This window comes from Dermochelys coriacea, chromosome 2, assembly GCF_009764565.3.
Source record: "Dermochelys coriacea isolate rDerCor1 chromosome 2, rDerCor1.pri.v4, whole genome shotgun sequence".
In the NCBI taxonomy this organism is placed as follows: Eukaryota; Metazoa; Chordata; order Testudines; family Dermochelyidae; genus Dermochelys; species Dermochelys coriacea.
Genome location: NC_050069.1, coordinates 266,577,964 through 266,604,389, shown reverse-complemented (window position 1 = coordinate 266,604,389; position 26,426 = coordinate 266,577,964). Strand labels below are relative to the sequence as shown.

General features: G+C 47.7%; 1 protein-coding gene across 5 annotated transcripts in view; it reads right to left on the bottom strand.

Annotated features, from left to right (window-relative positions):
- Positions 1-26,426, bottom strand: part of PTH1R (parathyroid hormone 1 receptor) — a 181,849-nt gene that overhangs the window by 127,016 nt on the left and 28,407 nt on the right. For 2 of the 5 annotated variants that reach the window (XM_043509770.1, XM_043509771.1), the window contains one exon: positions 21,290-21,409. The exons of 2 other annotated variants lie outside the window; for them this stretch is intronic. In XM_043509770.1, coding sequence (XP_043365705.1) covers positions 21,290-21,409 — 120 coding nt within the window. Of the gene's footprint in view, positions 1-15,415; positions 15,834-21,289; positions 21,410-26,426 lie in introns of those variants that run through there. One more of the 5 variants, XM_043509772.1, reaches the window with a different exon arrangement.

Genomic DNA, 26,426 nt, shown 5'->3' with positions numbered 1-26,426 from the left:
TACCTGGGAGGTAATCAAAGACTAGGGTGGGCCTGGAGGAAGGAGGATGGTCCTGTGGTAAGAGTACTGGACTGGGATCATGGAGATCTGGGGCGTGGCTACAGATTCCCTATGTGACCGATAGCAAATCACTTCACGTCTCTGTGTATCAGTTCCCCACCAGCAAAAGAGATAATAATGCTTTCTAGGTACGTCTATTCTGCAATCACAGGGTGTGACTGCAGCTTGTGTAGCCACATGGAAGCTAGCTTTGATCTCGGTACTGAAGCAGTCAAACCACACACATATTTACCCAGGGTTCTGGAGGGGCTTGGACAGCCTGTGCAGAAATGTGCACTTCCCCAGCCGCATTATGGCACTACTCAAGCTAGTGATTAGTTCTTCGCCCCGATCCCCAGGTCAGATGACCGATTTGCACATCAGGACCGCTATGGACCGCACCAGAGTTTCCTTTGGCTTCCATTAATCAATCTCCCTCTATGTGACAGGGACAACTGACCAAGGGTCAGGGTGGATTCTCCAGCACTGGCCATTATTAAATCAAGAGTGAATGTTTTTCTAAAAGCTCTGCCCTAGCAATTATTTTGGGACAGTTCTCTGGCCTGCATTGTACAGGAGGTCAGACTAGAGGATCACAATGGACCCTTTTGGCCTTGGAACCTATGAATCTACTCTGGTTAAACTGTAAGTATTTCTGGGGATTGTCTCTAATGATGCGGGTTTTTTTGCAGCGTCTAGCAGCGTCATGATCTTTGCCAGGGCCTCTAGCAATATCAAATGATAAGACAGGGAGAGATCTCACTGAAATCAGAGGGGACATGGACAGGAGATGGAACACAACGAGCCAATTGACTCTAGGGCGAAAACCTTGGCACAAAAATGCAGTGGAGTCTTTCTAGACAACTGCTTATGACCTTGATTTATACCCTGTGTGTCTGATTGTGTTACAGGTATTCTGAAGACAAGAGAAAAGGGGGAAATTGGCCATTAAAAACTTAGACATTTAGGTCTCGGTGGCTCTGTAAAAAATCCAATCTCTTCTGTCTAGAACATTATTCATGGGGTTTTTTTAACCTCTGACAGGAGCCCTTGGATTCATTATTAATCAAGGGAGGACATTGCTTTTCTTAATGGAAATGTAATAAATGTAATTTGTCACCACCTTCCCTAATGGCTTTTTTTCCCCCTACCCTTGCCACAATGAATAAATACCTGCATTCAACTGGTTGAAACTGTTCTTAGTCTGGGGAGCATTGGGCATTCCATTCCCCACGCATTTTGTGTTCAGGATAACATAGTATTACATTGTGCGCCAGAAGCATTCCTTGGAACAACTGTGCCTGATAAGGAGATACATCTGAGGGCCTCTGCTACCCCCCAAGAGCTCCCACCACATGACAACTGGATGTACAGAGGGATCTGGGGTCTTGAGCCAGACTCTATAACAATGGGGTGTCCTTAATCAGGATATAAGCTGCGTACGTTAATGCTCTGGTCTCAGCTCTCAGTTTTCTCGGCACCCCAGATACAAGTTAAAAATCTGTGCTGGGTGAGGTTGAGAAGCTCTGGAAGTTCAGTTCAGAGAGGCAGGTCTCCCCTAAGCTGCAGCTCTCCAGCAGCAAAACCTCAACAGAAGTTGCACACAATCTTAAAAGGACTAGCAGATGAAGCACTGGCTGGCTCAGGAGTTTGCTGAAGGCAGCTGACTACAGCTGGCTGCATAGGAACAGTCTAGATACATCCCTGCACTGGGTGGGTGATGGCATAGAGCCAGCTCTGTTTACCCTACACCATCCGGGGATTCAAGCAACATTGTGGAAATTCTTTACGGGCTGCATTAGGGCTCTGGTGGAGTCGAATGGGGAACCCACAAGAACTGCAGCCCAAGGTTTTACCTCTCAACTGAAGTCCTCTTGCGCATGGAGGCTTTAGTTCACCAATCTTGGCACAGGCCAGGCCCAGCGTACAAGATCACACAGCACAGAAGCTCTGCTGAAGCACCAGCCTCTGTTCTACAAACAGCTCTCATGCAGCCCCTATTTGAAAAAAGCTACATCACCACCTCAGTGTAACAGCTTCTCCATGGGGCATCACCAGGGCTTGAACCTGAGACCTTCAGTACAGACTTCTGCCATTTGAGCTAAAGAAGTAGCTGTACTAGCCTGCAGCTCTATTAGGTTTAGTCGCCATCTGGCCCAGCCTCGACAGGGGGAAAAGCACAATGTGGGCTAGTGCGTTACACTTCCAGACCCCATTGCTGAGCTAACCCAACATTGGCATGTCTTGGCCCAAGCTGCAACTTTTGCATAAGCCTTTTCTCCATCACCAGTACAGTGCTTACACTGGGAGAGTCAGCAGCGTAAATATCCTGGGCATCCTTTGCGGTCTATTGCAACACCCCCACACAATGGTGCAACTTGGCCCGCTGTTGTCAGTCTCTGTTGACAGGCCGAGAGACGTCATGAGGATACAGGACCAGATCCTCAGCTGGTGTAAATCCACTTAGCCCCGTTGAAGTCAGTGGAGTTACATGGGTGTGCACCAGCTGAGGATCTGCCACTGCGTGATTCATTTGATATACCCGTGCTGGCATAATTACAAAGTGCTATTGCATCCATTTTCTACGATTCAGAGAGGGATTGGATATTCATATGGACGACAAGAAGACCCAGCATCAGGGGCTTGTTGGTGGATGGATCTGAACATGGCTGGTTGTGTGTTCCTGCAGCTGATGTGGTGGATTCTCTGTCAGCGGAAGTCTTTAAATCAAGACTGGATGGATCAACCCTAAAATGTGAGCTTCTTGCAGGAATGACTGAGTGCAATTCCCTGGCTGGTGTGTTGTGGGTCTGCCCAGAATATCACGAGGGTCCTTTCTGCCTATCTATGAATAGTTAATGCTAACCAAAAAGATCATTTGGAAGGGATATAAGACTTCATGCTTAAGGGTTTAAACCAACCTCTAACTATTAGGGATTAGAATGAGACCTTCATGGGAGGGAAGGGGGAATGATTAACCCACACCTACCTATAGTGAGGTTTCTTGAACCTTCCTCCGAAGCAGCTGGCATTAGCCATTATTGGAGACAGGATGCGAGACCAGATACACCACAGTTGCCACCTATGTTCTTACTCTAATAATTGTATCATGTGAGACATGTCCTCTTGTGAGTCCTGCAATGAGGCATTCAGTGCTGTTATCATGGTCTCATCACTCGCAGTCAGCTCCTCAATGGATACCAATGCCTAATTACCCAGTAACAAGAGGGGGAATGGCCACTGGAAGGACAGTCCAGACATGCAGCCTCTCTGCATAGAAGATGCCATCTGTAAAGACAGTCACTGTCTCTAAAGAGGCCATGTAACAGGACAAGGCCAGCATCTTAAGACAGAAACCAAATGTCTTTAGGAAATAGGCAAGGTCAACCCTAGAAGGACAGGCACATGGAGGAGGCAAGGGTAATAAAAACGCTGAACTGCTTCCAGGTTTCCTTAACAATGACATTTCACTAGGTTTTATATGAGGCAAACACAGTTTGCCTAACGTTTACCCAGGATCTGGCAAGTTGTGTTTAATACCTGAATGGAGATACTGCCATGCTTTCTGTTTTGCCCATGTAGTTAGAGAACAGCTTGTTCTTCCTAGTGGGAAGGGAGAGTGGAAACTGATCACCAACCATCTTGCTTCGTTCAGCCCAGGCAGATGTCCAAGGGCACTTAGCTTTCCAAGACAAAGTGCTCTGGTGATTTGATCCACATTGGAAAATATGGGCTTCTCTAAAAGACTGAAGGGAAGGTTATGTTAATCAGATTGTGTTCTCAGCAGATTGTTCCAGCTGATGTCGCTGGTACATCCAGTTGGTATGTATCGTGTTAGCCAGTAGTGAAGACAAGGGTAAACATGGCTAAAGAGAGTTTATCCAAATGACTGGAAGACCTTCTGCTGTACTGGATGCATTTCAATGAAGTTGCTAATTACTGTGTTTTAAAAATGTCTTAAGGTCAAACTCTGCTCTGAGCACATGCCCACAGCTCCTGTACACATCAAGTGAAACCAGGATACAAGAATGGACCCCTTAATCAAAACAGGATGGGGATTTTGCCAAGGCTTTTCACACAGTCCCACATGACATTCTCATAATCAAATTAGGGAAATGTGGTTCACATTTCTATAAGGTGAGGGCAAAAGAGGTTGAAAGACTGTACTCAAAGAGTAGTAATTAATGTTTGCTGTCAAACTGGGAGGTTGTGTGTAGTGGGGTTCCACAGGGATCAGTCCATACATTTCAACACTTTCATTAGTGACTTGGGACAATCGAGTGGAAAGGATGCTTATAAAATTTGCAGCTGACACCAAGGTGGAAGGGGTTCCAAGCACTTTGTAAGACAGGTTTAAAATTCAAAATGACCATGACAAACTGAAGAACTGGTCTGAAATCAACAAAATGAAATTCAGTACAGATAAGTGCAAAGTATTATGATGAGGAAGGAAAAATCAAATGCACAACTGCATAATGGGGAATAATCAGTAAAGTGCTAGCGCTGCTGAAGAGAACCTGGGAGTCAGAGTGGATCACAGATTGAATGAGGCTCACAAATGTGATGCAGCTGTGAAAAAGGCGAATATCATTCTGGGGTGTATTAACAGAAGGGTCATATGTAAGACACAGGAGGTCATTGTCCTGCTCTACTCAGCACTGGTGAAGTCTCAGCTGCAGAACTGTGTCCAGTTCTGGGTGCCGCACTTTAAGAAAAATGTGGATAAATTGGTGAGAGTCCAGAGGAGAGCTACAAAAATGATCAAAGGTTTAGAAAACCTGACCTCTGAGGAAAGGTTCAAAAATCTGGGTGTTTAGTCTTGAGAACAGAAGACTGAGCTGGGGGAACCTGATAAGAGTCTTCAAATATGTTAAGGGCTGTTATAAAGAGGATGGGGATCAATTGTTCCCCATGTCTCCTGAAAGCAGGACAAGAAACAATCGACTTTATCTGCAGCAAGGGAGATTTAGGTTAGACATTAGGAAAAACTTTCCAACAGCAAGAATAGTTAAGCACTGGGACAGGTTATCAAGGGAGGCTGTGGAATCTCTTTCACTGGACATTTTAAGAACAGGTTAGACAAACGCCTATCAAGGCTGGTCTAGGTTTACTTGGTCCTGTCTCAGGGTGTGGGTTGGTCGAAGTGACCTCTTGAGGTCCTTTCCACCCTACATTTCTATGATTCTGGGGGTGGAGTCTATTTTGGGAAGGGGAGACAGCATTTCCAAGTGTCTGAGTCCTAACCAGGCCAAGAATAACCCATGGAAGTGCCCAAAAATAAAAAGTGGAGGGGTGGGGCAGGGCAACAGGGGAAAGAGGAGGAGGAGAAAAGAGAAGAGGGTCTGGGGATGGGGACAGAAAAGAGATGGGAGAAATGAGGAGAAAGTAAGGGGAGGGGGGCAGTGTGGTCTAGTGGATAAAACACTAGGATTAGAACTCAGGGTTTTAATGACCATTAAACAAGTCCCCCCCCCCAGGCCTGTTTCCCCACCCTTTGTCTGCCTTGCCTTTTCATGTATGTCTACACTGGATCTGGAGGCGTGATTTCTGGAGGGAGACTTGACCGAGCTGGCACGCTAAAAATAGCCATGTGGCCACAGCGGCTCAAGCTAGCTGCTCCGAGTGCAACCTCATCTGAGAGCCTACGTACGTCCCCAGGGCAGGTGGCCCGAGTGGCCACCAGGGCCACGCTTCTACTTCAGAACAGCAGCTCAATCAGAACTAGTGTGGGTACGTCCGCCTGAGGTGGGAATAGCACCTCCAGCTCCAGGGTACTTCGATTGTAAGCGCTCCGGAGCAGAGACAGGCCGGACAGCACCCGGAACCCTAAGCCTGATCTGTAATAATAATAAGATGAGGAGGAGGAGAGGGAGTGGATGAAGCAGGGAGGAAAGAGACAAGAGGGGATGGTTGTACACAGTGTTGTTGGAGCTGTGTCGACCCCAGGATGTTAGAGAGACAAGGTGGGTGAGGTAACAGCTTTTAGTGGACTGGCATCTGTTGGTGAGAGAGACCAACTTTCGGGCTTACGCAGAGCTGGTCAGGTCTCTCACCGACAGCAGTCAGTCCAATAAAAGGTATTACCTCCCCCACCTCATCTCTCAAGTGGGGATACGGGCAGAGAAAGTATTTTTGCCAACATGCCCGGAGAGTGGAGTGCTCCAGCATCCTTCGAAACTGAAGAGGGAGCCTGGATTTGTCACAGCTCTGCCCTCTGGTTTCATTTAGCCATGAAATGCTTGCGTGCGTGTGTGTGTGTGTTTAAGGAGGGGTGGGGCTGCCGATCATCCTTAACCCTCTATTTTTCTCAATTGAAAGCAAATGGAAGCTCTCTGCTTTCCATTCACTGGTTTTATGGCAGTTTGAAATTAGACCAGGGATATGCTTGCTCACCAACACCATCTATCTTGGGCTAATTACACAGGCAGCACTAATTGCAGGAGCTGACATACAGACGGACCACAGCATTCCTTTGCCATGTTTCAAGGGAAATGTATAGGGACACGCTCTCTCGCTGGGACATTATCCTCCCGAAACGATAATTAGAGGCTTGCAAAGGAACGGGAGCTGGCAGGGAGGCCGCGTTCCAGCCTCTGGAGCAGATCTGGGTCTGTAGCATGGCTGGAAAAGTACAAAACCAAAGCCAGGCTCGAGTCGAGAGGGAGACAAAAATAAGCCAGCGAATTCAGAGTGAGGTGAAGGCAGAGGGCAGGGCTGCAAAGTGACAGGTTTTTGAGCCTCCCACTCCTTGGAAGGGAAGTTATCATGAAAGAATCTGCCTGTTGACCTCTCTTGTGTAGCTCGCGGCTAATGAAAACAATTCGCAAAGGAATGACACCATTGCAATGCTGCAATCCAGCACGCTGGACCATTCCTGGCTCTGCCCTGACCTGCTGCATGACCCTGGGCAAGTCACTCCACCTCCTAAGCCATGTTTCCACTACAAAATAATGTTGACCACACAGTCAACCACAGTTACTAAATCACTTGACCGAACCCATCAAAACCTGGTGTCGCTGATGTGCGTGCTCACTAGGAGCACTTGTATCGACATGAGAAGTAATTCTTCCATTCTAGGTCATGCTGATTAGGCCTCAACTGGAGGATTGAGTCCAGTTCTGGGCACCACGTTTCAGGAATGATGTGGACAAGTTGGAGAAAGTCCACAGAAGAGCAACAAAAATGATTAAAGGTCTATGAGGGAAGATTTAAAAAATTGGGTTTGTTTGGTCTGGAGAAGAGACGACTGAGAGGGGACATGATAACAGTTTTCAAATACATAAAAGGTTGTTACAAGGAGGAGGGGGAAAATGTTCTTGTTAACCTCTAAGGATAGGACAAGAAGCAATGGGCTTAAACTGCAGCAAGGGCGGTTTAGGTTCAACATTAGAAAAAATGGAATAAATTGCCTAGGGAAGTTGTGGAATCTCCATCATTGGAGATTTTTAAGAACAGGTTAGACAAAAACCTGTCAGGAATGGTCTAGATAATACATAGTCCTGCCATGAGTGCAGGGGACTGGACTAGATGACCTCTCAAGGTCTTTTCCAGTCCTATGAGTGTATGATTCTGTGACTCTATGATTGTACTGTCAATGTGGGACATTTTGGGAAAGCTTCTGAAAGCCAGTAACAGTTGACGTAAGCAATGTGGTGTCTACACTGATACCTGTGTTTACCTATCTACATCAATAGTGACTCAACGCCGCTTGGGGAGGTGGAGAGAGACACATACGTGATGTGAGTCAAATTGAAGTGATGACACTTCCACAGCTGGGTTGAAGCAAAGCCCGTGATGTCAGCCTCCATCACCCGCTTGTTGCATTTTCAAAGAAGCCCCTTTGGGCTTCCTCCCCGTGCTGCCCCTAATGCTGGAAGGCACTCCACGGGAACATCTGCAAAACTAACTCATTGTCCTCTTTCTAATCCCACCCCATCATTATCCATTGGCGTGACCCCTGCAAAACACTTGACACCAGCCAGGCTGCTAGTGTGCAGAGAACACTGTGCTCCCCCATCTGTCTGTATCCAGCTGTTGTCTCTTGTCCTATACTCAAATTGGAAGCTCTTTGTGTTTGTACCTAGCACAATGGGGTTTTGACAGGTTTGGTCACAGAGACCCCCTTGGGACTGTCACCTGATGTGCTGATCTCTGTTTTACCTGCCAGCTTGGGACTTCAGAACCCTGTTGAGCTAGACATGCTAACCTGCTGCAAAACAGACTCAGGGTCTGGGCCATGCCTTCAAAGCTGCAGGCTTTAAGTGAAAATTGCTCAGCAGGTTACCTATCTCCAGCACCCAGACACCCAGTTCCCAATGAGATCCAAACCCCAAATAAATCCGTTTTACTCTATATAAAGCTTATAGAGGGTAAAATCATGAATTGTCTGCCCTCTATAACACTGATAGAGAGATTTGCACATCTGTTTGCTCCCCCAGGTTTATTAATAAAAAAAATGATTTTATTAAGTATAAAAAGTAGGATTTAAGTAGTTTAGCTCCAGGCTAAACAAATCCCTGGTACCACGGAGGCAAGGACAGAGCTTTGTCACAATGGTTTCAAGTAATAACAGACAGAACAAAGTAAGTCACCAAGCAAAATAAAACAAAACATGCAAGTCTAAGCCTAATACATTAAGAAACTGATTACAGGTAATATCTCACCCTCAGAGATGTTCCAATAAGCTTCTTTCACAGACTAGACTCCTTCCTAGTCTGGGCCCAATTCTTTCCCCTGGTACAGTCCTTGTTAGTTCCAGCAGACATCTTAAGTGGTAAGCTAAGGCTGGGACCACTTTGTCCATTTTATAGCTTTGGCACAAGGCAGGAATCCTTTGTCTCTCTGAGTGCCACCCCTCCTTCTAAATGTAAAAGTACCAGATTTAAGATGGATTCCAGTGTCAGGTGACATGCTCACAAGTCCCTGTGAGACCTCATTCTTCATTACCAGGGGCTGGCCCACACATACGAAGGCAGGCTTGCAGGTAAACAAACCCATTCACGGGCCATTGATTCTGAAGCACCCGTAATGGCTTCCACTTAATATGGTTACATCAGTTACACAAGTTTATGTCTTATTTTTCTAACTCCAGGCCTAGAAATAATACATGCAAACCAATAGGATAAACACATGCAGTAGATTACTGGCTGTCTAATGATACCTTACAAGGGGTATTTAACGTAAAGCATATTTCAGTTATGTCATATTCATAAGCATATTTCCATAAAGCATATGGAGTCAGAGGGTCTGGGTCCATGACTCGGGCCCCTACGTGCTATGATACCACAAACAATAAATAATAATAATCTGGACCTGCAGCTATCACAGTGGGATACTCACACCAAACCCAGCCCAGAATGCCATTTAGGATGGAAAGTACTAGAGTTTATCCTCCTCTACCCTATATGTGGACTCAACAGGGCCATCTAAGCTTTGCCCAAGCAAGGGCTGCCTGCCAGGAGCTGCAGTTCACTGTATCTGTGCTTAATAGAGCGGCTGCCCTCCCTAAAGCCCCTGAAGAATAACTCCACCCTGGACCTGACAGATTGAGTCCAACTCCGTTTCCTGTGTTCTTACCAAAAGTGCAGGACTCAAGAAGACCACAGCTCCCAACATGCCCTGCTGCTCGATTCACAATAGAGGATTCTGGGCCACGAGCAGCACCACTGTATCACCGATAGGAACATAGGATGTAGGACTTTAACTGTAAACAGGGAATCGTCATCCAGTGGGGTCTTGCGGGGATCAGTCCTCGGCCCTAGGCCAAGCCTCTGTTTGCCAGAAGCTGGGAATGAGCAACAGGGGATGGATCCCTTGATGATTATCTGTTCTGTTCATTCCCTCTGGGGCACCTGGCATTGGTCGCTGTTGGAAGACAGGATACTGGGCTAGATGGACCTTTGGTCTGACCCAGTATGGCTGTTCTTATGTTAGGCTATTTAACATTTTTATCACTGAACTGAGAAGACAAATACCTTACTGATCAAGTTTGCCGATGACACACAAATTGGGGGAGTGGTAAATAATGAAGAGGACAGGTCACTGACTCCACATGATCTGGATCACTTGGTATACCGGGTGCAAGCAAACAATACAAATTTTAATATGGCTAAATGTAAATGTCACATCTGGGAACAAAGAACGCAGGACATCTTTATGGGACAGGGGACTCTATCCTGAGAAGCAGGGACTCTAAAAACAATTTGGGGATCGGGGTGGATAACCCGCTGAACATGAACTAGTGTGACACTGTGGTCAGAACAGCTAATGAGATCCTGGGATGCATAAACTGGGGACTCTCAGGTAGGAGCAGAGAGGTTATTTTACCTCTTTATTTGGCACTGGTGCGACTGCTGCTGGAATCCTGTGTTTCGTTCTGGTGTGCACAATCCAAGAAGGAGGTTGATAAATTGGCCAGAGTTTAGAGATGAACCAAGAGAATGATTAAAGGGTTATAAAACCTGCCTTATAGTGATACACTCAAGCAGCTCCATCTATTTAGCTTAAGAAGGAGAAGGTTAAAGGGTGACTTGATTACTGTCTAAAAGTGTGTACACAGGGAACAAATATTTAATAATGGGCTCTTCAGTCTAGCAGAGAAAGGTTTCATATGATCTAATGACTGGAGATTGAAGCTAGACACAATCAGTCTAGAAATGAGATGTAAATTTTTAACAGTGAGGGTAATTAACCATTGGAGCAATTTCCCAAGGTCCGGGTGGATTCTCCATCACTGACAATTTTTCAATCAAGATTGGATGTTTCTCTAAAAGATCTGCTGTAGGGATTATTCTGGGGCAGTTCCCTGGCCTGTGTTATACAGGAGGTCAATCTAGGTGATCACCATGGTCCCTTCTGGCCTTGGGAATTTATGACTCTATGAAGGGATCTCTTGGATCATCTAGTCCAGTCCCCTGCTTTCTCGGGCATATAATGTCATTCATCGCTTTATCAAGCTCCTTTTTCAGCCTCGTTAATTTGTTCACCCCCCTCTGCTCCTACTGGGAGGCTACTCCAGAGCACAGCAAAGCACCTCTGCCCAGCAATCGGATCGAAGAGGAGTTCCCCCTTTCGCACCTCTGTTCACACCACCACTCCTGTGTCTGACAGGCCCACCGTGGGGAAGCTCTAGCTGTTTGCTGCCACCTATGGCCAAGACATCATAATTCAGGGAGCAGCTAGAAGCACGGGACAGGGCCTGATTCAGATCTCACTCGCCTCTGTGTGAGTGCAGAGGGAGGCCGGCGAGGGGAGAATCAGTCCCAGGGGAGCCGAATCTGAATGGACCCCAAAGGACCTTCTCCATAAACCAGCCAAAGGAGGAAGCTGGTTCTGCCTCCATGGCTTGGCTGCTGGATGGAGTTAAACACATGCAGCTTCGCTCAGGGGCTTGTTTTAGAGGGACGGAGATTCTGCAATCCGACTAACTCTGTGGGAGGGGGGCACCATTAATCGGTCCCAAATGCTAAGAGCAGGAGTAATGCGCAGCGATAGGCTGGCTGTGGATACGCAAGACAAACACCCCCTCGATGGAAGAGCCCCTCAGACAAAATCTCTCCCAGCCGTTTTGCTCTCTCTCTCTCTCTCCCTCTCTCGCTTGCTCGCTCACTGTTCACAGCCAACGAGGCCCTGGGAGTTTGGAACAAACTGCTGCTTTGCATCGACCGTTTTGTGAGCACTGTGTTGAGTTTCCACCCCGGCAATAAGAAGTCACTTCTATCCAGCTGCCTTTCATCGCAGGATCTCAAAGCACTTTACAAAGGAGGCTCAGTCTCACAATACCCATTTTGCAGCCTGAGAAACTGAGGCACGGGGAGGGGAAGCGATGTACAGAAGGGAGGTGGCCAAGCTAGGGAGCATGTCGCTCTGGAGAGTTCATTGCTGAAAGGCTGGCCTGGGAGCCTCAATGTGCCTAGTCTGCATCAGAGGACTAAAGGGAAAGGGTCTGTTTGCAGCGCTGGAGACTCGCAGGGGTATGAAGTGGCCACTGATCTCTATGGGCTGGTCTCTGCTGAGAGATTCTGTCTATACTGCAAAAGAAGGCTGTGCTCTGAACTTGGCTTAGCGACCCCACCTTAGCTAACTCAGGTGCAAGTCGCGGGGAAGGCACAGCAACATGGGTTAGCCGCTCACGTTCAATCCTGGATCCTTGATAGGCTTTCACGCAGGCTGGCTTGTCTTTGCTGCTGTTTTAGCCTATGTTAGCTAACCCAAGTGAAGAACGGATCTTTTTTTAACCTGTTTTTTAACATACCCTATGTGACTTGTGCATGGTCAGGCAGGAAACCACACCACTGGCCCACCCGTCGTCTGTAAGTGATCACATAAAGTACAAGCATAGGCGCTGACCCCATGGGTTTTCCAGAAGCTTCCTAGAAGTGTGTGGGGGGGGCTCCACCGGCGCCCGGACGGTGGTGCCGTCCCCTGCGCTGCCCCGCAGCCCCACCCCGCACTCGGCCTCCTCCACCCAAGGCCCTGCCCACGCACCAACCCCACTCCGCGCTGAGGCCCCACTCCCGCTCCACCTCTTCCCACCCCCGTTCTGCCTCTTCCCACGAGGCACCCTCCCCGCCCACTCCTCTCCATCCCCTTCTCCAAGGCCCCCCGCCCTCTGTTTGCTGCTCTCCGCTCCCTTCCCCCGCTCACTAAGATACCAATGATAGACACATATTCAATAACTAGAATATGAAAGACGTGTATAAATATGCTGAAAATAGCCTCCCCCTGTAAGGACAAGGTACCGGAGAATCACGTTGCTTGTGCATCCCCTCCCATCAACCCGCTTTGGAAAGGTTAGAGACACTCTGTAGTATACGTCACCCAGCACAGAACATGCCATATGGAAGAGCAGAAAGCATCACGCCTAGGGCTGACCAGAAAATAAAAATGCCATTTTGTGGCAACTCTCAAGGTTTCGATATTTCAATATTCTGCATCAGAACAAACCTTTGAAAAACCAGCTGTAACCACAAATATCATGTCAGACCTGGTGACCTGAAACCACGTGGCTATTTACTGCAGGTGAAGAAGAACTGTGTGATCTTTAATCGACACAGATGGTAAATTGGAAAAAAAATCCTTCCTGTTTAATACAAAACTGAGAAAGGACTAAAGTCTCTCCACTTCATTCTGGCAGTGTAAAAGACAGGGGTCTGGCAAGGGGGCATGGGCGCACACCCACTTCAAAGTCCCTTTGCCTTGCCAGCATGGCATAATGGGGCTTGAGTGTCAATGACAATCAAGCCCTAAATGTTTATTTTGAGCTGCAGACAGTGCAAGATGCTGGGCAGGGAGGCAAAAGTGACTGCATGTCCCAACCCACAAGGCTCCTGGGGGCCTGTTCAGCCCCTGCTGTAAGTTAGAGTAGCCTCAGGGCTGTTCAAACTTATGCTGACTGGTACTGATGCAGAAGAAGCCATTACATAAGCAAGGGGCCACTGGAAAGCAACAGTGATTTGACCATGCCCCCTTCACATCCCCTAAACTGGGAGAGAAGGTGGTATAGAGGGAGAATCTCCTACACCTTGGGAATCCTTGACTGCCCTGTTACATCAGCGTCACGGCTCTGACTAGTCCAACTTTCCAGCTATAGCCTCGGGGCAGGAATTTCAAAGAGCAAATGAACTGGGAAGTCACTCCCCCAAAGCCCAGATCAATGCAGATTTGGGTAGCCTGCCCACAGTAAACAATACAACCAGGGCTGGCCCTAGACCAAATGGCACCCCAGACGAGGAATGTCTTTGGCACCCCTCCCTCCATTTGTTACATTTTTAATACCTTATTTTTCATTGCATTTGTAACCTATTTTACGACTTTGATACACGATTTGCATGCATGATTTATCCCTGTCATATAAGATGACACATTTGCACACTAGAATCTGTATTTATTCATGCCATCTATAAGCACATTTTAATAAATCATTTCCTCTAAGATTATAGAAACTTTTTAATTTTAAGGGTTTTTCATTTTAGGAGATCAGTGAAAAATGAATCCACATACGGAATACCTGAACCCTATTACTTCAAACATTCGATTTTCCCTTTTGTCGCGAACAACGAAAACAGCACCCCAAACCCGGTGCCCCCCAACCCAACCCCCAGGTGGTCACCTGCCCCTAAACTCAGGCCTGAATCTGACCTAAGGCCAAGGGAAGTGCTCATACAGGGAGATGATCAGTGAGCGTTGCTTTGCATTTCCGTGGCACTTTTCATCTGAGGAAATGAAAGAGCTTTATTGGCTACGTAATTAATTAAAACATCACACAACAAACTTGCGAGAGAAGAGCACGTGCATTGTATTTGCTCTTCTGCTGCCCAGACATACAGGCTGTAGCTAAGCACAAGATTACTGATAAAGTCAATATCCCTGAAGGGAGCAGACCTCACTATTAGTACCAATCCTGCTGCTGGTCTGATAAATAGAAAAGTAACTTAAGGTCTGTGTTTGTACAGCGCCTAGCACGATGGGGGTCCTGCTCCGTCACACAAATAATTAATGAAATGAAAAGGCTGTGCTGAAAACATTTCCCTTAACAGCAAAGGGGGCAGGGTATCCGGTGTGTGTGCATGCAGTGTGGCTGTGTATTGCATGCACACATGCGATGTGTACACGCGTGTAGGCATAGCATGGAGCACATGCATGAGTTTGTGGTTGGCGTATTTTGCAATGGGTGTGGATTGTGTGTGTGTATTTTATAGCATGTGCAGTTTGTGCAGGCATGTACAATGTGTGGTTAGTGTCTGTGCGTGTGTAGTGTATAGAGAGCGAAGTGTGGACACTGAATGTGTGCGTTTAGCGTGGGCATATGGGGCACGGTACATTTGCCTGAAACCAGAATTTGCAATATCAAAAGGAATGCAACAAACAGGTCGTGTGCTGTGAGAAAACAAGGTTGCGTAACCTTATGTTGTGTAGCCCTGGTGCCCCTTTCCTCTCTGGCCTCTTTCTCTGACATCGTATCTTCTCGCAGACCACATCTAACGTACCCCCACCATTCTGCCACTGGCCGATCTCAGCACTGGGGCCAGGATCCTATTGCTGGATCAGCTCTTTGGGGTCAAGCCTGTCTTTAATCTTTCTCTCCAGCTCTGGGGCTGCCTGGTTGTACAGCACCTATGGCTGTCTGTTTGTACAGCGCTGAGCACAATGGGCGGGGGGGGGATGGTACAATCATACAAATAATAAGTAGTAACAACAACACATGGAAGGAACTAAAGCCAGCTAGAGAGAAAAGGCAAGCAAAGAGTTAAATGTAAGGAGCCTGTAATGAGTTAATGCAGGGATTACTATTTTTAAAGGATTAAAACCATTTGACGGCCTTTTCCCTTTAAAATTTCAATTCCACATTGGAATCCCTTCCTGAATCTCCCCCTACCTTCCCCCGCCGTGCAAGCACAACGGTACGGCACTCAAAGGCAGGGGTGAAAAATTTGGCTGAGCCAGCGTCCCTCCGGTGCATGGTTGAACGCTCTCCCTCCCTGCCTCAACCCAGCCATCACATGAAGCCAATAAAATGGCCTAACGCAGCAGGAATGCTTTTGTGCTTCCAGGGCTGTTTATAGATACAGCTTGCTGCAACTCCCAGATAAACTTTTTGTGCTCACCCGTGATCCGAAGCTATAAACAAACCACCGTCACCCTCCGATGTGGTGAGGGCTGCTTGCATCTCGTCTGGAGATGCCAACAGGCCACAGATGGTCAAGATCAGCCTGGAGCTTGGAAATCCATCCTAGGTCATTTAGGAGTCCCTCTCCTTGCTGTTCAGGCATCTGTGCCTTGCAGTCCCCACCTTTCCTGTATCATAGAATCATAGAATCATAGAATATCAGGGTTGGAAGGGACCCCAGAAGGTCATCTAGTCCAACCCCCTGCTCAAAGCAGGACCAAGTCCCAGTTAAATCATCCCAGCCAGGGCTTTGTCAAGCCTGACCTTAAAAACCTCTAAGGAAGGAGATTCTACCACCTCCCTAGGTAACGCATTCCAGTGTTTCACCACCCTCTTAGTGAAAAAGTTTTTCCTAATATCCAATCTAAACCTCCCCCATTGCAACTTGAGACCATTACTCCTCGTTCTGTCATCTGCTACCATTGAGAACAGTCTAGAGCCATCCTCTTTGAAACCCCCTTTCAGGTAGTTGAAAGCAGCTATCAAATCCCCCCTCATTCTTCTCTTCTGCAGACTGAACAATCCCAGCTCCCTCAGCCTCTCCTCATAAGTCATGTGCTCTAGACCCCTAATCATTTTTGTTGCCCTTCGTTGTACTCTTTCCAATTTATCCACATCCTTCCTGTAGTGTGGGGCCCAAAACTGGACACAGTACTCCAGATGAGGCCTTACCAGTGTCGAATAGAGGGGAACGATCACGTCCCTCGATCTGCTCGATATGCCCCTACTTATACAACCCAAAATGCCATTGGCCTTCTTGGCAACAAGGGCACACTGCTGACTCATATCCAGCTTCTCGTCCACTGTCACCCCTAGGTCCTTTTCCGCAGAACTGCTGCCGAGCCATTCGGTCCCTAGTCTGTAGCGGTGCATTGGATTCTTCCATCCTAAGTGCAGGACCCTGCATTTATCCTTATTGAACCTCATTAGATTTCTTTTGGCCCAATCCTCCAATTTGTCTAGGTCCTTCTGTATCCTATCCCTCCCCTCCAGCGTATCTACCACTCCTCCCAGTTTAGTATCATCCGCAAATTTGCTGAGAGTGCAATCCACACCATCCTCCAGATCATTTATGAAGATATTGAACAAAACGGGCCCCAGGACCGACCCCTGGGGCACTCCACTTGACACCGGCTGCCAACTAGACATGGAGCCATTGATCACTACCCGTTGAGCCCGACAATCTAGCCAGCTTTCTACCCACCTTATAGTGCATTCATCCAGCCCATACTTCCTTAACTTGCTGACAAGAATGCTGTGGGAGACCGTGTCAAAAGCTTTGCTAAAGTCAAGAAACAATACATCCACTGCTTTCCCTTCATCCACAGAACCAGTAATCTCATCATAAAGGCGATTAGATTAGTCAGGCATGACCTTCCCTTGGTGAATCCATGCTGACTGTTCCTGATCACTTTCCTCTCCTCTAAGTGCTTCAGGATTGATTCTTTGAGGACCTGCTCCATGATTTTTCCAGGGACTGAGGTGAGGCTGACCGGCCTGTAGTTCCCAGGATCCTCCTTCTTCCCTTTTTTAAAGATGGGCACTACATTAGCCTTTTTCCAGTCATCCGGGACTTCCCCCGTTCGCCACGAGTTTTCAAAGATAATGGCCAAGGGCTCTGCAATCACAGCCGCCAATTCCTTCAGCACTCTCGGATGCAATTCGTCCGGCCCCATGGACTTGTGCACGTCCAGCTTTTCTAAATAGTCCCTAACCACCTCTATCTCTACAGGGGCTGGCCATCTCTTCCCCATTTTGTGTTGCCCAGCACAGCAGTCTGGGAGCTGACCTTGTTAGTGAAAACAGAGGCAAAAAAAGCATTGAGTACATTAGCTTTTTCCACATCCTCTGTCACTAGCTTGCCTCCCTCATTCAGTAAGGGGCCCACACTTTCCTTGGCTTTCTTCTTGTTGCCAACATACCTGAAGAAACCCTTCTTGTTACTCTTGACATCTCTTGCTAGCTGCAGCTCCAGGTGCGATTTGGCCCTCCTGATATCTTTCCTACATGCCCGAGCAATATTTTTATACTCTTCCCTGGTCATATGTCCAACCTTCCACTTCTTGTAAGCTTCTTTTTTATGTTTAAGATCCGCTAGGATTTCACCATTAAGCCAAGCTGGTCGCCTGCCATATTTACTATTCTTTCGACTCATCGGGATGGTTTGTCCCTGTAACCTCAACAGGGATTCCTTGAAATACAGCCAGCTCTCCTGGACTCCCTTCCCTTTCATGTTAGTCCCCCAGGGGATCCTGGCCATCTGTTCCCTGAGGGAGTCAAAGTCTGCTTTCCTGAAGTCCAGGGTCCGTATCCTGCTGCTTACCTTTCTTCCCTGCGTCAGGATCCTGAACTCAACCAACTCATGGTCACTGCCTCCCAGATTCCCATCCACTTTTGCTTCCCCCACTAATTCTACCCGGTTTGTGAGCAGCAGGTCAAGAAAAGCGCTCCCCCTAGTTGGCTCCCCTAGCACTTGCACCAGGAAATTGTCCCCTACGCTTTCCAAAAACTGTACCTGCTGCCTCTGAAGTCTTAATTGTGCTGGAGATGCAACCTCAATTCCTGCCATCTGTGTAGCTGCAACCGGGTCTGGATTAATACATAGGCCTATGTGCAGGGCTCCCTTGCCTCCTGGGACCACGTCAGCATCTCCGCTTTCATTTTCAAACAAACTCACATTTCTAGCTCTGATGGTTAGGAGGTAAAGCATGTCCCAAGTGGAAAAATAATGTAAAGTGTCATCTGCCTGAGTCTGCAGAGAGCCTGAAACGATCAGAATGAGTGGCAATTAAGCCCAGTCATCTCAGTGGGGTGTTAACTCCAAGACCCGCTGCTCTGGGGGACTCTGCTAACCCCACCGCAACAGAGGGCTCTGTCCATGTCGAAGGATTAGGGGGAAATGGGCAAAGCCCATCTACTCACCCACCCAAGCAGATACACACCATCTGCTGGGGTAAGTCCTAGGGCTCTCCCCATCTTTGGCAAAGTCCAGGCCACTGTCTATCATGGTGGATTTTGCAAAGGTTTTTCAAAACAGTCCCCAAAGCTAACAACGTGGGTAGTTCCTCACACAGAAGCATGGACAGCCCAGTGCTTACCAGCAACTCTACAATAACAAAGCAGTATAGACAGCCCAGTGCTTACCAGCAACCCTACAACAACAAAGCAGCATGGACAGCCCAGTGCTTACCAGCAACCCTACAATAACAAAGCAGCGTGGACAGCCCAGTGCTTACCATCAACCCTACAATAATAAAGCAGCATGGACAGCTCAGCATTCCCAAGCAGCCCTACAATAACAAAGCAGTGTGTGATTGTTTTCCCCTGGGGATGGGGAAGGGAAAGAGAATGTTACTTAAGGAAAAAGATTCAGGGCTTCCCAGGTGCTATCGCACAATGAATGTAAAATAAATATTTTCACCGTGTCCCTTTAATGAAGCTGAGGGACTTGGCTTTATTAAGCATTAGTTACACCACAGGCAGTGGCACTGGCAGGGATTAGAGATATGAAATGAGAAACACACCACACCCGATTGATTTGCCTGCCCCAGCCCCATTATCTCCCCCCACCAGAGGTGCCACTGAACATCATATGCTCACGAGCACAGTAGGGGCAACGAGGTGGAGCGATCGAGACAGGTATTGTTAACCAGCCTGAGGTAGAAGAAAAACCAGTGGGTCTGTGCCCTCGGATAATTGCAATGGTGCACGGCGCACCGTGGTCTGGCACATGGCATATGTAGTGAATGGTGCAAGAGGCAGCGCACCTGGTGGATGGACCCTTTTTTACTAGGTGTGATGACTCAGAGACACGTCGGTCACACAGGGAGAGGCTCAGGCTGGACGCTCCGAGAGGAAGGATAGCCCAGTGGATAGGGTGCAAGGAGGAGGCTTGAGTGCAGTTCCCTGCTCTGACACAGACTTCCCATGGGACCTTGGGCAAGTCACTTAGGGCCAGACTTTTAAAGGTATTTAGGCGCCTAACTCTCATCTGGGCCTTAGTTTCTCAGTACCTCAGTTTCCCATCTGTACATTGGGGATAATAGCACTGCCCTGCTTGTTGTGAGAATTGCCAGACGGTCAGAGACTAAGGTGACAGGGCCCATATAAGGACCTGGGGTAGGTTGATAGAAGCCATGCCTCTGTGTTCATGAGCACCTATCTGGAAGTGGAATTGGTGAGTCAGTAGGGCGCGCTCTTCTCTATGATGCCATGCTGAGCTTCCTGCCCTGGCAGGGTGTCAGGGGGGTCCTGCGCTTGCAGAAGTGCTTTCAGAGGAGTTGTGTGCAACCCATAAAATTCCCTGTGGGTGGATTCTCATTTACACTCAGGCTCAGATCATCTCTGTGTCCCTGGTGGAGGGCACATCGCACGTGCCCAGGAATGCACGTGCCATGTCCATGTCTATGCATGTAGGAGTGCGGGCATGCTACTGAGTGCGTCCACCTCCCTGTGGAATATGTGTTCCTGTTTCTGCCATCTGTGCCAGGGTATGTACCAGTCTGTATGTGTGCCTCTCGACGTGAGGGTGGTCATATTTGTATGAGTGCATGCCCACCTGTGTGCGTCCTTTTGTGTCCGGGAATGCACACACCTCTCTGTGCAAACATGCCTGTGAATGTATGTATGAATGCACACCTCTGTCTGTGTGAGCATATCTGTGCAAGTATGTGCAAGTGCACATACCTGTCTGTGCAAACATCTGTGCAAGTACTGTGAGTGCACACCTCTGTCTGTGCAAACATGTCTGTGAAAACATGTGCAAGTGCACATGCCTGTCTGTGCAAACTTGTCCATGCAAGTACATGTGAGTGCACATACCTGTCTGTGCAAACATCTGTGCAAGTAGTGTGAGTGCACACCTCTGTCTGTGCAAACATGTCTGTGAAAACACATGCAAGTGCACATGCCTGTCTGTGCAAACTTGTCCATGCAAATACATGTGAGTGCACATAGCTGTCTGTGCAAACATGTCTTTACAAGTGCGGGTGAGTGAACATACCTGTCTGTGGGAGCATGTGTTAGCGTGCATGCCTGTCTGTGCAGGCGCGTGCTCCCCGACGCCTGTTCTAGTGTTCTACTGCCATTTGGCCTGAAAGCGTGCGATGGGTGAGCGAGCGTGTGTACTTTTCTCTCTCTCTCTCTTTTTCTCCCCCCGCCTCTCCCCTCCACAGTCAATAGAAAGCTTTTCCAGTGTAGACGGCCACCACAAATGGCCCAGGAATTCTCAATGCAGCTGTTTATTCTGGCACCGTTGCAGCCAGGTCTTGAAGGTTTTAAGTCAGTTGAACCACATAAACTTTCCTTTCGGGGTCAGATTTCAGAGGTATGCGACTGGGGATGCCCCCACTGAATGTTTCCAGAGCCCGCCCCCGTCCCTCTCCAAAGATTGCCATCGTTCCTGAGCGAGGGAGAGGGGAAACCTAAGACGCCATCGCAGGAGGGAAAGCGCAGCGGCCATAAAAGTGATTTACGACGCTGCGAGATCCCATTACACGGCTGTCTGTAACAATGCTCCCTTTGTCACACCAGTGACGGTCACAGCACGGAACCACTGGGCCAGGCCCTGAGGGTTTTACTCACAGCAAGGTCTCCTGGACCTAGGAGAAGACTGATTTCTGCCTGCCACAAGGAATAACAAACCTCCAGGATGCTGAATGGCTGTTGGCCATGTTTACCGATGCCCGGTGCGCTGTTTCCCATCTGTAAAATGAGGAAGAGGATCAAGCCCTTTGAGATCTGTGGATGAAACGTGCCAGATAAGAGCTAGGGATTCTTATCGCTCGCACCCGCAACGCAGAGCAAACGGGATCCAGCACGTTGTTATTAATCACGGTAGTGCCTAGAGGCCCCATGCGAGATGGAGGCCCCGCCGCACCAGGCGTTGTATGGACACATGGTGCAAAACAAGCTGTAATCAGAACAAAACTCCTCGCTTTCCAGGGTGCAGGATTTGGCTTTAACAATCCCGTCTCCACCAAGCCACTCCAAGCTTTCTCCCTCGACTTCATTCTTTACGCATATAATTCAAACCAGCAGATACCATCTGTTTAATATTAGCATTTATGTTTCCATTGCAGCAGCGCCTAATGGGCTCTAGCAGGAGCAGGGCCCTGTTGTGCTGGGTGCTGCACAGACCCACAGCGAGAGACAGCCCCTGCACCCCCAAAAGATTTACAACCCCCCACTGGGGAAAGAACCCCTGTTCTGGACAGCAGCTGGGCACACATTCAAAGGCAGGTCTGTGCGTAAGTGCAGGGATGGACCTAGGCACATGCCTAAGTGGTTTCCAGAATCGGGACCTCAGCAGACAAACGGAGTATTAACATCTCCATTTTACTGGAGGGAAACTGAGGCACGGGGTGATCAGGTGACTTGCCTGAAGTTGTAGGAAGAGCAGGGACTTGAATTCCAATCTCCTGAGCCTCAGACACAAAGGAGACCAAAATGCCCACGTTATTTCACATTGTCAGAGAGACAAAGAGCAGAGACAAGCCTGGAGTATCTCCGAAGGCTCCCCGGCTGCCCCCCAACAGTGGGCGGTTCTGAAATGCATGCTTATTTCATGACATGCTGGGTCCACAGTGAATCCAGCCTCTGGACTGGGAGCTTTTGCCTGAACTGCTAGGTCTGCTCAGGGCCAGCAACCCACGGTCGCTGACTTTCCTGTCTGCAAGAAAGCATTGTCATGGGGTACTGAAGCTATGTTCAATTCAGAAATCATAATGGTACCCTCCAATAAACGAGCTCCCTTTTAAAACCTCCTCTCCCGTAATGATACCTTTCCATTAGGGCCTCCGAGGCTCTGAGAGACCAGATCAATCCCGCATCATGAATGTTTTCCTGAGTCCCCAAAGAGACTCTTGTGAATGGATCAGACTCCTGTCGCCGGATAACAAGGCGCTGCTGTCAGAGATGCCCAGACAAAGCCCTCGAGACGCTGGGAAAGCGGCAGGCGACGTTTCTGCAGTGGGGACTGGATGTCTATTTATTGTATGGAGCCATGGAGAGCAGGAAGTTGGAGTGGCTCTGCAGGCCTGCAGAGGGACAATGGCTCACTAGGGACCTGATCCAACTCCCAGACTTTAAGGCCGGAAGGAGCTGTTGTGAGCTAGTCTGAGTTCCCGCAGAACACAAGCTAGGGAACCTCACCCAGCAACCCCTGCATCTAATCCATAACTTCCACTGAATTGAGTGACGTTTTGGATCAGGTCCTATCTGTTACCCTCACCAGCTTCTTCCATTGTGACGGGCTGAGAAAACCAGCCTGCTGCCGGTATTCAGGGCACAATCCCTCCCTCCACCAAGCGTGTCCCATAGAGCCCGTCACCGTGGGATCTAAAGCTGAGAGTCACCATTGTGCAGAGGCCTATACATTGTTTAAGCCCCACTTAAGCCTGGCATTTAAGTGGCGGGAGATTTTGAGAGACCCAATCAGCAGATGACGGAAAGAGTTGCACAAGCAGAAAGTGTTTGCGGTGCACAATTACAGGAAGTTTTATTGGACCTCCCAAAGCCAGGAATTCTGCTATGTGTTCTTGAGCCCGTTCTACTGGGACTTTATCTATTAACTGCATGTGCCCCTTGTTACAGACCCTGTCACACTGCTGATTGGGAATTTTCCGACAGAACGGTTTTTGGTCGACACCAAAACTTTTCACAGGTACATACTGGTTTCAATTAAATGTTTTTCGGGAAAGGTTTCTCTGGTCCAGGTTGGAATTTCAGGTCAAAACTGGAGAGAGAGAGAGAGCCCCCCATCTCTGAATAGCCAATAGTTCCCTCAAGTAACCAAAATATAAGGTCCCACTAGAGATGGACTCACTGGGGAGCCCGGTAGAGAAGGAACTGGAACCTGGATCTCCCACATCCCATGTGAGTGCCCTTATTGACTCGTCTGGAGTGGGGGAGGGCCACGTCACTCTCTTCTCTCTTTCTTCCTCCCACCACCCCACAAAAAACTTTGAAAGATCACAGTGTCATCCTGATGCAGAACAGGAAAAAAACCATTCCCCACCCAGCTGTCCTTGTGCTTTTCAGATTCCCAGCCCAGAAGGGACCATTGCGATCATCTGGTTTGACCTCCTGGATAATGCCGGCTGGAGAACTGCCCCAAAATACTTCCTAGGGCAGATATTTTAGAAAAAACCTCCACTCTTGATTGAAAAATTGCCACTGATGGAGAATCCACCCTGGCAAATTGTGCCAATGGATAATTACGCTCACCATTAAAAATGGATGCCTTATTTTCACTCTGAATTTGTCTAGCACAACCTGTACCTTAGGCCCCTAGTGAATAGCAAGCTAAACACTTAACATGGCTTGTAACAAATTCCTCTTGAGTAAGATCTCTTCTCATTGGATGGAGAATTCCCAGCTTTGGACTGGTTTTTTCTCTCTGGGCAGTCGATGGGAGGGCCAGTTGTTGCAAAGCTGTCGACAGTCTGAATTTTACAAGGACCCGGATTATGGAAAGCCCTTGTCCCTGGGATGCTTCAAACAATCCTGAGACCTAGAAGTTGCACTTCTCCTGCAGGGTGATTTCCATTGAGCAACACTGTAACAAAACCATGCACTTCCTTCCTGCAAGCCAGGTGGAATTATAAGGCACCAGGGTCATGTGTATTTATTCCGTCAGCTGTTAAGGATGCCATCAGCATTGCTAGTCTGTCCTATTCAAATACTTTGTTTCTTTCAGGAGATTTAAACTATACGATTAAATATAAAAAAAAGGAAGGGTTTGATCCGTCCTGCCACATGGAAACACGTCCTCCTAAGCTGGGCAAAATGATCCCAATGTAAAGCAGCCACATTTTGTTAGTGGATAATAACAGGAGTAACAAACAAGTAATATTACACCTTTAAAATGAAGTTTTAGAATGGAAGTGTTCGATGAGGGGGCGTTAGCAGTAATATAAAAATGTATGCACAGCCTATCTGTACATTTTGGTTCCAGATAGATAGACAGACAGACAGTTAAAATCATAATGGCCTAATTTTTCAAAAATGACTAATGACTTGGGGGCTAAACCAAAATCACCTTGAAAGGGCCTGATTCTCAAAGTGTGTGTGCTTGGCACTTTCGAAAATTGGGATCCTTTATGTGCCTCGAGCTGAACACCCAAATCATTAGTCACTTTAAAAGATTTAAGCCAGTATGGTTCAACTGCCTGAGCTAGCCCAATTTTCCTGGGCTGGGTCTCTAAAAAAATGTTATATGCAGCTCTGAAAAGTAGAATACCCAGTATAGATATAAAGTACACTGTGAAACAGTACAAATGCAAGCAAACACAACGAAGATCATAGGGACAGATTCACTGGCGAGTTCTAGTTGCTTTGCACTGCTCCGATGATGCAAAGCAGCTGTCAATTTGATTTAATCCATTTAACAACTGTCTTGCATCATCCAATTGGCGCAAAACAGCCGGAGCATACTGGGGGGGATCGGCCCCACAGATTGCACCAGGACACTGAAGGAACATCTCCAAGATATAGACACGCTATACAACAGCATGGCGGCTACAAGCTGTGAATAAAAGATGCACGGAACTGAGGCCAGCTGCGGAGAATGTAATTACACAGTTAAACGCGGAGGCCACTGACAGTTTCATAACAAATGGAAAGCGATCTTGCTGGAGGCTAATTACTTTTGTTCTGCTTGAGAAAGGAAGGTTCCTTGACAGCTCAGATGTCTTCTTTTAGAGAGAAGTACTCAGACTGGAGAATCAGTTGGGTAAATAACAACAACTTACTGTCTGTTTATACAGCTCTTTCTGTCCTAAAGGGATTCCCACATTATACAGGAATGTAAGAATTGCCGGACTGGATCAGACCACTAGGCCAGCTGGTCCAATATTCTGCTCTGACATTGGCCAATAGCCTCTGCTTCTGAGGAATGTGCAAGAAACCCTGCAATATGCAGTTATGGAATACTCTTCCATGAAGGAAAATTTCTTCCTGACCTCTATTAATCAGAGGTTGGCTTAGGCCCTGAAGCATGAAGGTATTTTTCCCTTTCAAAACTATTTTTAAAAAATCATTACTACTATAAAGCTGGTTAATCTCATTGTCTATATCAGCATCCAAATCGTTCCTGAATTTTAAGCTCTTGGTGTCAGTGAAACCTTGTGGCAATGAATTCCACAGGCTAAGCATGTGGTGCATGGAGTCACTTCACTGAAATGCATCCACCTCTGGGGTGTGGTGCAGCAGTCACGTTCACTGCCAAACAGCACATGAAGGAGATATTTTGGACAAAGAATAACCTAGAAAATACTAACTGATGTAAAAGTTTCATGAACTTTTTAACGGAAACTCAGAGCAGGCAGGAAAGGACCAACACAGTGACATTGCATGAACTTCACAGAGCTCCCTGGAAAAGCTGGGGCCCGAGTCAATGCTAACAGGACTCAAAATCTAGGTGTTTCATACCCGACGCTTCAACCACCAAACCACATCTCCAGTTTGCAGTGCTCCCTGTCTAGGGATCTCCCAGTCCAACAAGAACCATTCTGTTCACACCTGATTTGCAGCAGAGGGAGTGTGGATGGAGAAAGTTTCTCCTGGGATCCATTCCCCATGGAGGTGAGTGGATGTCAGATACACTGGGCTAGATTCTCATTTACACAAAGGCACCTTTACCCTGCTCTATCAGTGTAAAGGAGCCTTAAAGGGGCTGTAAATTTAGCCTCTCAATGAGAATCAGGTGCATTTGTATTTA